The sequence below is a fragment of the Choloepus didactylus genome, chromosome 10, assembly GCF_015220235.1.
Source record: "Choloepus didactylus isolate mChoDid1 chromosome 10, mChoDid1.pri, whole genome shotgun sequence".
Classification (NCBI taxonomy): domain Eukaryota; kingdom Metazoa; phylum Chordata; class Mammalia; order Pilosa; family Megalonychidae; genus Choloepus; species Choloepus didactylus.
The window spans coordinates 119,495,734-119,508,296 of record NC_051316.1 but is presented as its reverse complement, the minus strand read 5'-3'; the positions used below and the strand labels follow the sequence as shown (position 1 = coordinate 119,508,296).

Genomic DNA, 12,563 nt, shown 5'->3' with positions numbered 1-12,563 from the left:
TTGAGAAAGCCCAACTTGATAAAATTCTAGTAAAAACCTAAAACTACAAGTTACAGAGATATTATAAGAAGGTAATTGTCAACTTGAATTTAGTTTTTATTCAGTTTTGGCTTAAAATCAAACAAATTATCTTACCAGATGTGATTTTCTTGGTTTAGAAGTAGAATATTCAACATCCTTCAATATAGTTGTGGTGTTTGAACTTAGGAGATGGTGAGATAGGCTAACAAAGAGTGATGCTGTTATTTTCTTTTCCTTTTCTTTTTTCTTTTTTAAATTTTTGAGGAACGCTACCTTTAATTTGTATTCACTTGAAAAGTAGACTTTCCATAGTTTAATGTACTTCCTTTTGTGAATCCTAAGGTTTCTATTTTTATCTAAACCAATGGATGCAGCTTTTGTTTTTTGAACACATTAATTCAATATCTGACTCCTTGGATTTTTTTGAAGCCTGCTTAGAGCTTTTATTTTGTATCCAGATTCAGTCAATACCTTCTACATTCTTCTTGAACATTCTTTTTTGCATCTTCTTCTTCGATCTTTAATTGAATCCTTCATATTCCCAAATTTAGCTTAAGTAACTTCGAAGTCTTTGAATGAATCCTCCCTTAATTTTTCTTAACATCTTTCTTAAATTATTATGAATCTTTTCTGAGTTCATCTTTGCATTCTTCTTTGCCCTCTTTTAGAAATCAATTGATTAATAATTTGAACCCCCTTTTTCACTCATAGATCCAACTTCAGACACTATAACTGTTTCATCAAATACATCTTTAATTTATTCTTTCAGTTGGAATTATTATCCAAGGCTTACTTGCCCTTCTTTGAACCCTTCTTGTCTTTCTTCTTTCCGCCCTTTGAATCAGCAGATTCTGTATCGTCATCTTTCTTGTCCTCTTTCTTGGCATCTTTCTTGGAATCTTTCTTGTCCTCTTTCTTATCCTCTTTCTTGGCATCTTTCTTGTCCTTTTTCTTGGCATCTTTCTTGGCACCCTTCTTGGTGTCATCCTTTGATTCGCTGTCTGTCTCACTGAGTTTACTTTCATCTTTTTTACTGTCCTTTTTCTTGGCATCTTTCTTGACATCTTTCTTGGTTTTATCTTTTGATTCACTGTCTGCCTCACTGGGCTTCTTGTCATCTTTTTTACTATCCTTCTTCTTCGAATCTTTCTTGACGCCCTCCTTTGACTCACTCTCTTTCTCAGAGGGCTTTTTTGCATCCTTTCCACCCTTCTTTGCATCCTTATCCTTCTTTGCATCTCCTCTACCACTTCCGCTCTCTGTGTCTGTACCCTTCCCCTTCTTTGACTCTTTCTTTCCTTTTGTGGCATCTGTTTTGGCAGCACCTTTTTCATCAGTGGCTCCTTTGTCTGACCCCTTGCCTTTTTTGGATTCTTTCCTGTCTTTTTTTGCATCCTTCTTTAAATCTGTGGGTTCTGATTCTGAGTCTGATATGGCCTTCTTGTCTGCTTTCTCATCTTCTGAACGTTTCCTAACTATTTCTTCAGGTGGATGCATCTGTTCACCTGCTCCTTTGGCATCCCCCTCGGAGGGATGCATTGGTTTGCCTGGGGGCTTCCGCCTGGAAGCTAAATAAACAGAAGGTCTCTCCGAAATTGTCATTAAAGAATGGTGCATCCATAATGGTCTTTTCTGAGTCTCCTTTAATTTTTCTTCACCATATCTCTGAAATATTGGTTAGAATAAAGATGAACAATTTTGCATGACTTATACTGTATTTATTATCAGATACCAAATACATTTTTTACTTCAAACATGAAAAGATTTTAATTTGAAAAAGAGTAGATAAATTGTATATTTTATAGTTATTCTGCTTCTTCAATTTCATTTTTTTGACCAATGATAACCAAACCTCATTTGGGACCCAATTTCAATTTTGGGGTACCTTCAATAATTCCTTCAAGATTGTCTGTAAGAATTGTAGAGAACCTACAGTGTTTCTTGACATATCAGAACGCATCTTCACAAAACAGAAAAGGACTTTAAAAAAATTCTGTGTTCTTGAGAATTCTTGGAATATGTTGCCTACCTGCCATTCCTAGGCCAGCTCAGTACTATTTGTTCTTTAATATCTAATAATTAGTTTCAGGCTTCCAGGGAGATCCTTGTCTCTATTTTCACTTACAAGGTCTCTAAAGCTATCTGTAAGTTAAGGTAAAAGCCTGAGGAATTCTTCTTGCTTTGCAGGATATTAAATGAGTATTCCCAGATAGATAACTGAACTAATAGAAGTAGTGACATTCAGTGCACATGAATTTGTGCAAAACAGTGCATTTTGTTTTCAAATCCTAACAACTATTTTCCAATGCCTAATTGTTAAAAATAACTGATTTTGGTAGTGATATTAACAAGTGATGGACTAGATAATTTGAATAAAGTAAAAACAGAAAAGAAACAATCATGAGAAAACACAAGAAACCTGAATAACTACTGGATGGATAAATGGACTTCAGATTGAACAAGGGATGATGGTACATTTATCTGGTGGATACTTTTCTTTGAATCTATTCTTATCTCATGAGTGACTCCAGGCTGCCATTATTCTTGTGCATTGATAAGACAGACTTCATGCTAGAGAAACAGTGGATAATGCTTATCTTCCAATACTCAAAATACAGAGATCTAGATTACAGAAAATGAGGAAGCACTGAAACCCTTCATTGTGGTTTAATGTAACTTCATGATTCTAATGAGTGAACTTCTACAGCTGGGGAACATTTCCTGAATGTTCTTACTAACTTTAGCTTTAGGGTCTCCAACTTTCTGTGCTTCTCATTTACATATTTTGTGTAATTATTTGTGAGCAAATAATTAGCTAATGTGAAATAAGGGGACAATTTTACAATGAAATGTATATAAAATAAGTCTCCTTTCCCCATGAGACCATTTAAATTAAATTAAAATTAAGTGAAATATAAAATTTAATTCCTTAGTTGCCCTAGCCTCATTTCCATTGTTCAATAGCTACACTGGAATACAAAAGACTAAAATATTTCCATCATTGTAGAAAATTCCATTGGTCTTCACTGAGCTATGACATATATAACTATACATGATTTCACAGTTTTATTATCGATAAATTACATACTCTTTTCAATACTTACAGGAACTGAATGTTCTCTTAATTGGGAAGGTTTTGATCTCCTTTTCTTTCCTGGTCGGGGTGGTTTGGGAAACGCCAAGGCGAAGTGTTGCTGATTCCATGACTTTTTGCTTAATTCGCTGACTAAAATAAGAAAGAACAAAACATACACTTAAGAGAACATCGTTAGAACTTCATCAGAACTGAAATGGCAGCAAGTGAAAATACATGCCAGGTAAATGCATAAACAAACAATTCAAATTATGGATTCATTTATTTGATAATGTTGAAGTTCTCTGCTGTCAATATGAGAAAATAAAAAAGCAGACTTTTTTCCTATTTTAACCAGTTTCACATATAACTTTATATAAAAACCAATATTTATTATAGGTATCTATATAGTATCTATTATATGTAGTCTGTAATAGAAATGGAAAAAAAATCAATTTTACCACTTCCTTTTAATTCTTTCCATTTCTTCCTGTTTAGATTTTTTTCTTTATACTCTTTTGGTTAGAATTTAATTCCACTGAGACCAGAAATATGTAATCTACTTCTGTAGCCCCCAAAGCATTTAGCACAGAGACTGGCCTAAAATAAGTAAATATATGACTGAATCTACATGCTAAAGTGTAAGATCCCCTCAGTTATTCATCACTTTTTCAAGCTACAAGAGTAACTGCTACAAACCCAAGAAGTGCATTGTTATGATGACATTTTTAATGAAGAAAATTCACAAATCAAGATAATTACAGAAGGGTGATTGGGAGGGTAAAGTTACCTGGAAATTATAATAGGAATGGTTCAGGGTAATTAGGCTACCAATGAGACCAATGAGAAATATTATCACTGTATTTAATCTTTGAAGTATAGACCGTGAGAAAGAGGAAATAGACTTGTTCTGTGAGTCTCCTAAAGAGAGAATCAGGGGCAATGGGATAAATTTACAGAACGGCAGAAAGATATAAGCTCAGGGTATGAGCGAAACCACATGGCATTTGAGGCTATTCAACATCAGATCGAATGGTCTTGTGGGATAATGAAATTTTGGTAAATTATAAGTCGGGTACAATCTATCAGGAATGTAGTAGCAGAGATTCTTGACACTGGCATGAAGATGTTTCTCCAATTTCCACAATGTCTTTCAACTCAAAGATTGTCTGATCATATGATTTCCCACATTAACTGTGTCCATCTCCACACTGCTGTACATATATATTTGCTTAATTCTTCTTGATTTAAAACAAAACAAAAATAGATTTCCATGTTTCACTGAGCCTGTGAAAAACGTGTCAAGGAAATAAAAAGCTATGTTTTTAATACTATCCCAAGGCAGTGTTTGCTTTATCACTTTGAATGGAGGATAACACTCACTTCTCCCTAAAATTAATTATATATTTTATAAATGAATATTGAACTCTAAGTCAGAATTCTTACCTGGAACGTAATTATCATATGTCCCCTGGTTTACTTTTCGGCTATTAAAATAAAAGGGAAAGATTTTAATTGATTGAATACAAAATCAGCATATTTAAAGATCATTACTATGCATAAGCACTTGCCACCAACAACTTGAGAAGTATTTTACATTCTCAAATCTCCTTTATTGTATAAGATTATTTTATTCCTTGGAAGTGAAGATAACTTAATGTGTGTTTCAAGCACAGACTTGAAAAGAACAAAACTATGGTGGAGTAAAATATGAAAAAAAAACAAATTGCCAACTTGCCTCATCTGAAATATATACCACCTTTTTTTAAAAATTGTGAAATCATGGTTGAATTAATTTCCCCGTGCTATGCTCTAAATGATCCTACAATTGAATTTGAAACCAAAGTATCATTTTTTAAAGCTCTATGCAAACATTCTTATAATTTAACAAAGTCAGAATCATTAAATGCATCTGTGAATGTGTTCTGTTTGTGTGAGTGTACCTCATAAGAATTTATGTGGAATTCAATTTTTTGTTCTATAGGAAAGTCTGAGAAATAAATCTATGTTGAAAATTATTCTCCATTTAGATGTTCCCATTTGTTTTAGTACTATTTGAACATGCTTGTTCCCATGAAGAGATTTTTAAATCTAATTTTTGTTTATATGTAACCTAGACAAAATAGATGCATCAGAGAGAGATTCCTCCATATTAGCACATTATATTATGGACATACAGACATTGTTGAACATGAATGATTTTGTGTGTACACACATGCACACACATTCACAAATACACAATATTTTACTTATATTGACAGACCTGAAGCTAAAATACCTTGATATCTTGATTAAAGCTCTAGTTCCCAGCACAAATGTGGCATATAGTTATCACTATATAAAAGTTTGAATTAATCTATTAAAATTCGGGATGTATTAACCAATAAATTATCTGGTCAAGTCCTTTCTTAATTAAAACATGCACCAAAAAATATTTGCTCCACTGTGTCTGAATCTCTATAGTTTGGGGTCCAGCCAATGTACTTTCATACACTTCTGAAGAAATTTTAAAACTCAACAATGTTTATGAACTCTTTTTGCTCTAAACACTCTGAAAGAGGAAATATTTCAGGTTCATGAAACAATATTAAACTTGAGATTTTCCAAATGTTTTTTAGGCATGAACCATTAATTCCTGGTATAATTTCTAGAGTATGTTTTCTGATCACAACAAAATTGAATTAGAAATCAACAACAAAATTACCTACAAGATACCCAAATATTTGAAAAATAAACAGTACTTTATGAGCAGCTCATGGCCAAAGTTAAATCACCATGTATTCTTTTCAATAAAAGCAACTGAACTATAACATAATTTATTAAAAATTGTGGAGTAATGCTAGCAGTGCATGGAGGAAGCTTTAATGCCTTATGTTAAAAAAGCAGAAACAAACCAAAAAATAAAGAGCTTTAAAAATCAATGTTTCAATTTCCTCTTCAAAAAATTCAGAAATATGAATGAATTAAAATCAAAGTAAAAGGAAGAGAATAATAAATATATGAGCAAAATCAAGGAATAGAAGACAATTAGAACAAAATTAGAAATCTAGAAGTTTATTCTATGAAAAGAATATTAAAATCAACTAACTCCTAACAAACTGATGAAGAAAAAAGGTACAAGAATACACAAATTACCAATACCAGCACTGACACAGAGAACTCCGCATTTTTAAAGGATGAAACCGTGAGCAGGGAAAATCAGTTTGTAGAGATATACTCTGTTCCTACAACATTTTCTTCTGAGCTTGTTTTACTGCAGGTTGTATAACCTGGGCATGCACAGGAAACACTGACTCTTGTCCTTTAGATGATCTTTGAGACACCAAGAACAGAGGTCAACTCCCTTGGAGCCAAGATTACAAGAACAAGGAGATTTCAGAAGCAAATCAAACGTGAGAGGTCCTTCAATAAGGAAGATTCACCTTAAAATCTACTCTACCACATATGGACAGCTATAATTAACCAATTGGACTTGCCAAGTCAAACCTCCCCACTTCTGTCCCCACCTCGCACCTCCCATTCCCACAGAATTTCCTTTAACTCTCAGATCAGTGTACAGATTTGAACCTGGCCTCCTATCTCCAGGCTGGTCTACCTTGCAGTAAAGCTCTTTCTTTTCTCAAAATCCCAATAACATAGTATTTCTCTATACACATTGCCAGGTAGCAAAGATAGTGTGGAATATAATTGATGACTCTAAATTCAACAATTTGTTTGAAATATTGAGATGAAAAACTGTTTATCAAAAACTCCATTGAGATGAAATACTCAATTTTTCAACACTGACACATGGTGAAGTAATAAAATTTGAATAGCTCCAGAACTGTTTTTTTTTCCTACTGAAATCTTTATACTGTTACTGTTGATATTTAAAGAAAACATCTTTGTCTGTAGTTTACTATTCCATGGACTTAAGATACCAACTTGTATGTGGCTAATTAGGAACCAGGCCAAACTGCAGTTTTCTTAGGTCTATTTGATTGATAAATGGTGCCAACTGATGATTTCTTTCATATAACCTTTAACATGAACTCATAAGTCGTATTGATTATGCCCCAAGATATGAGGGACCCATGATAATTCTGATGGGTACCTCTGAAAAAGTTTGTTACTTTCTTATCCCGTTCTAGCCAGATTTTTTGGAAAACCCTGGGGAAAGATTGAAATTCCCCACCAATCTGATACTGTATGCAAGTTTTTACAACATTAAGTGGAAAAAACATGAATCCCAACATAGCACCCAGTAGCCCTCTACAGATAGGATCACTGACTAAATGAGTACTGCCTAAATGGTCCCTTTTGGTCAAGAAGGAATTCTCAATCCCACAATGCCAGGGCCAGGCTCATCCCTGGGGGTCATGTTGCATGTTAGGTCATGTCCCAGGTAAGGGGGAGGGTAGTAGATTATTTGCAGAGTTGACTGAGAGAGGCCACATCTGAGCAGCAAAAGAGGTTCTCTGGGAGTGACTCTTAGTCATAATTATGAGTAGTCTTAGCTTCTCCTTTGCAGGAATAATATTTGTGGTCTTGAGGCAATGTTTGAACTCTTTCAAGTGGAGTGAAAATTGCTTCTGCTGTCCCTCCAAGTACTGCAGCCATACTATGCATTACAAACTCTGGGGAGCTGACATGTTTATAGAAAAGGCAAGTAAAATCCTCATACAGATCAATCATAAGAGCCAATGTAGTTGTCTTTTGCATTGACAGGGGAAGGATTCCATGATACAAGCTTCAGAATCCATCCCTCCTCAACTGAAGTATTGCATCCTGGGTTTTGATTCCATAAAGGAAAGAATTACTGATACATGCAACATGGCAATATGGATGAATCTCAAAATCACTATACTGAAAGAAAAATCCAGAAACCCTTGAGTGTATATTGTTGAATTTCATTTGTAATGAAATTCAAGAATAAGCAAGACTATGTATTGTAATTGAATAGTTATTTGTGGGGAGGGGCCAGGGTGGATTAAATGGAAATTGGCACAATGGAACTTTCTTGGATGCTGGAAAATTTGTATGTTGTTTAGGGCTGGTTAAATTAGGGTTAATGACCGTCACAATTTAACAAATTTGATTTCTTGCCTGTTTACTGAACTGAGGAAAGTTTATAGGACTCCAAAGTAGCAATGTAAATGCTACCCTAGTCCCCACTTTCTAGGTAAATTTACATATCAGCCATAAGAAATTAAATCAATCTGTTCTTCTAGGATTAGCTGTCATTGCCTATCTCTTTTCTCCAAGTCTGGTTCAGCTGATGGCAACATCTCTCTCCTTCCTTTCTAGGACCGTCAGGAAATTTTCTAGACCAGTCTTCATTGAGATTCACTTTTTGAAGTTTCTCATTAAAAAAAAATGTCAACTGTTAGTTTTTCTTTTATTATGCTATTATTTTTTCTTCTTTTGCAGCTATTTTTTTCATATGAATGCAAATTTTCTTTCATATTTTAATTGTGTCCCAGGACATTTAGGGAGATCTAATTTAATCAAACATACCCACAGATCAACCCATATTTCAGATCCTAACATCCAGTCATTTCAAAATCAATCTCAATCTCTGTAAGCTTTTATAATCAAAGAAGTTTCCTCATTGTCAGTAATGTGGAATGCAATATGTTTGTCTCCTAGAGAAAAGGAACTAGGTATAGTTTTCCCTAAATAAAAATCTGAGCTATCTCGATGTAGATTGGGGGCCTTTATTTTTAGAATATATGTTTCTCTGTATAGAATTATATACGTTCTATATGGTTTTAAAGGAATTAAATATTTAGCTATCTCCATGATTTTTTTTCATTTTAGTCTTAAATGATTTCAATATAAATACAGAATACACATGCCTTTATTCTTGCCTTTAACAGTATCTCTGCTTGAATGCAGTTTAAGAACATATAATAAATAAAAGGGGAAGGACTTTAAATAATATGATACCTCCCCCAATTTTGTGTGCATTGTCCACAGACATCTTGTTTGTGTGAATCCTGCCAGTGGGCTTTGGGTTCTGCATCATCTATAGGACAAAGAACTTTCAACTTTCACCCCTCTCCCCAAGGGACATTTGGCAATACCTGAAGATATTTTTGGTTATCACAATTGTGTGTGTGTGTGTGTGTGTGTGTGTGTGGTGCTGATGCGGGTGATACAGGCATCTAAATGGGTGGAAGCCAGGGGTCCTGCCAAGCATCTTATAATGCACAACACCTCCCTCTCCCCAACAGAGTCATCCGACCTAATTTTCAATAGTGCAAAGGTTGAGAAACCCTGTTACAAGTCAATGCACATCCCTAGGCTAGGATAGTGAGGGAGGACTTTGTTAATGCAATTCAAGGGGGTGAAAAACAGTAAAAGGTACAGAGGAGCTCAGTTGGGGGAAGCTATAACTGGAAGCTTAAAAGTTCAGAATTTTGTGTTCCCTATCAGATGGCAAAGCTTGGTGAGAACCTCCTCCCACGTCTTCCAGTGGGGCTTCAGGCTCAGCAGCATTAGAAATGACGGGCACCACCTGAACTGGAGGCCAAGGACAAGAAGAGGGGCCATTCCTGAGTAAGGTTTCTGAGGTTTGATGCTGCATAAGTATTGATGAGGAATGTATGGGAAGAGAAAAACTGAGCTCAGAGATAATTTTCTTTATCAATTCCAAGTTGGTAGCCATGGGCACAGAAATATAACTCTAAGACTAGGCGTGTCGTTGATTACTACTAAGAGTGAAGACAAATAAAGAAAATTATTTTTGACATCTCAAACTTTCTGTGTTGAATAGATTAGAAGTTGCCACTTGAATTCAAATACATATGCACGTTTATTAAGGACTTTCTTGTGTGCTTCATTGGCTAACAGTGAGGCCATTCGATTAGGAAATCTACCACACTTCCTTCTATAATAACAGGAGAGTTTTGAAATTACATAAAGCAAAAAGTTTTCAACCATTGTAGTGAAGTTCTCTGAAAGTCCATGCAGTACTGCTGATTTCTATGTGGTCGGCATTTGATAGTGCTTAAGACATTTAGATTAAAAGTAATTAAGATAGAGTGTAATTCTCATGTTTCTTTGCCTGGAATCAAAATGTATCCCATGTTAGAATTTCTCTCATAATTCTTCCTTTTCCCAACATATTCTATTTCTGGTCACCACAAAATCTGCCAGCATTCCTTTTGATGTATATTTCCTCACAATCACTTTCATCAATGCCCATATTTTAAAGAAGGGCTGTTGTGATTATTATACAGTTACTCACTTACACTGCTCCTGATCTGCCTCAGGTGCTGTTTTGGTCGTGGGGGGATAAACAGGTGGACAAGGCTTCCTTCCTGTAGGTCATGAAGACAGAAAATAATCTAAACAAACAGTTTACCACAGTCCCACGTCAGCTAGTGTGTGTATTATGGGAAAATTTTGAGAGTTGCAGTATGGAGTTAATAAAGAGTGCTAATTGAAGACGAAGTTTAAAAAAATCCTCTCTACTGAGAAGACATTTGATCAGAAAGAAATGAAGAGGCAATAAGCCATGCAACTTCTTGAGATAAGAATTTGCATAAAAAAGCAAGGGAACCAGCATTATAATGGACAGGAGAGGACAGAAAGGGAAAGTGGTAGGAAACAACTCCAGAGGTCTTTGAATTTTATTCTAATTTTCTGAGAAAAATTAAAGGATTTTTAGGGTTAAGTGATGAGATAGGTGGATAGAGCTCATTTTGCATTCTTTGTAGTTTCCTACCCTGTGATTGTGGTATTTATTTCAATTAAAAAAATCTATTTAAAAAGGAGAATTGAAGGTGAGGAAAAGGAAACAATACTCACGGTAGAGCTAATGTTTTGATGTCATTTATTTTAGTATTACTGTAGATGAACATCTTTTCAGTTGCATAAATATTTTAGGCATTCCATTTTTATATTGACTATCATGATTTTTGTGCTGTTACAATATACTCATTAAATGAAATGCCGTATATTATACTATATACTATGTAAAGTTATTGTTTATTGTATGTTAAATATCAACAATAACATATCCATACTCACTTATATATCATTATGCAATACTAATATAACATATTATGATACATATACCTTATCTACAACATGTAACATGTATACCATGTGCTATTTTCTTATAATATTACATTAATTAGGTTATATTTGTGACAATACTGGATTATAATACCTAAACACTTATGAAACATGATATAATGAATGTTGGTATTGCTGGATTTTTTCTATTTCTAATCATCTATATTGCAGATGGTGCATGGAGCACACCAGGAAAGCAGACTGCCTGGCTTTGAACCTAGATTCATGTGCTAATACTGGAACAAATCACTGACTGAGTCTCAGTCTCCCCATCTGTGAAAGTGGGATGACTAACAGGCATCACTTCACAAAGTTGTGAGGATTAAATGAGTTAAAATACATTAAATGCTTAGCAGAGCATCTGGCAGATAGTAACAAATATATAGGTTTGTTATGATTATTACGTTTGTTGAAAAATACATTTAAATCTTTTGGGAAACTGTCTTAAATTATGATCAAGTTGAAATGAAGTGGGGACCAGTGTCTATGGAAAGGCTGTTTTACTTATTTTCAAGATTTATGTTTATCTTCTCTTTAACAGTGTGTTAAAAGATAAGCCAGTTAATTTTTATATTTCAGAGCACCACGCCTTTGCCCAGTCTAGTTTACACAACTGAAATGTTTTCTTTGTTTCTGTCTCATTAAAACACAATTATCCATAAGGAGGCATAATGAAACTTACATCCAGTCTGGATAATTTGCTTATATTTCAAAGTACTGTTCATACACTGTTTCCTATTGAGGGCACAGTTAGCATTTTGGTGGGTTTTGTATAGGCTTGCCAACTTACTACCAAATATTTCATTCCAAAACATTTCCATAGATTTCTAAATGTCTCCTAGAGAAGTGATACCTCCATGTATGAGAGGTATGAATTATTTTATTCTCTATTTCCCAAAGTACAATATGATAAGAAATGAAGTAAGAGTCACAATTGAAAAAGACTATCCAAAGTTAAGTAGCTCTTTTGTTGATGTGTATGAACTAGTTAGATCTTGGGTCAAAGCAACCTATGATATTGCTGGAGAATGTATGCCTTTTGCTAAACACATCCCCCTTTTTAATCAATGACATCATAATATAATAAACATGTTTTTACACTAGAGAGAATACATGTAAAGCAAATTAGACTATCTCAGTAAGTTTAAAAAGTGTAAAATTTGAGAAAGAGGACTTACAATCTTGGTACAGACATTTCCCCCACCTATGATTTACCAGGACTTAGGCTTTGCTAAGTTCAAAACTAGTGATGTTGAGATGTGACATCATAAAGATGCAAAAGGTACTGAGAGTTAAAGGGGGAAAAACCAGAGAAACCACTTGTACGTAAGCTTTATGCTCTCCAAAATTCAGTATAAGATTAGTGTCTACTTTCACTGACTAAATTAAGCTGGTAGTTTTAAAA

The 12,563-nt window shown here is 34.3% G+C and overlaps 1 protein-coding gene across 1 annotated transcript; it reads right to left on the bottom strand.

Annotated features, from left to right (window-relative positions):
- Positions 1–810: 810 nt before the first annotated feature.
- Positions 811–12,353, bottom strand: LOC119545364 (cylicin-2-like). The gene is made up of 4 exons (XM_037850841.1): positions 12,337–12,353; positions 4,541–4,581; positions 3,126–3,247; positions 811–1,686 (listed from the first exon to the last, which is right to left on the bottom strand). The coding sequence occupies exons 1-4, from the start codon at positions 12,351–12,353 to the stop codon at positions 811–813; spliced, it is 1,056 nt and encodes a 351-aa protein (XP_037706769.1).
- Between the last annotated feature and the right edge of the window lie 210 nt (positions 12,354–12,563).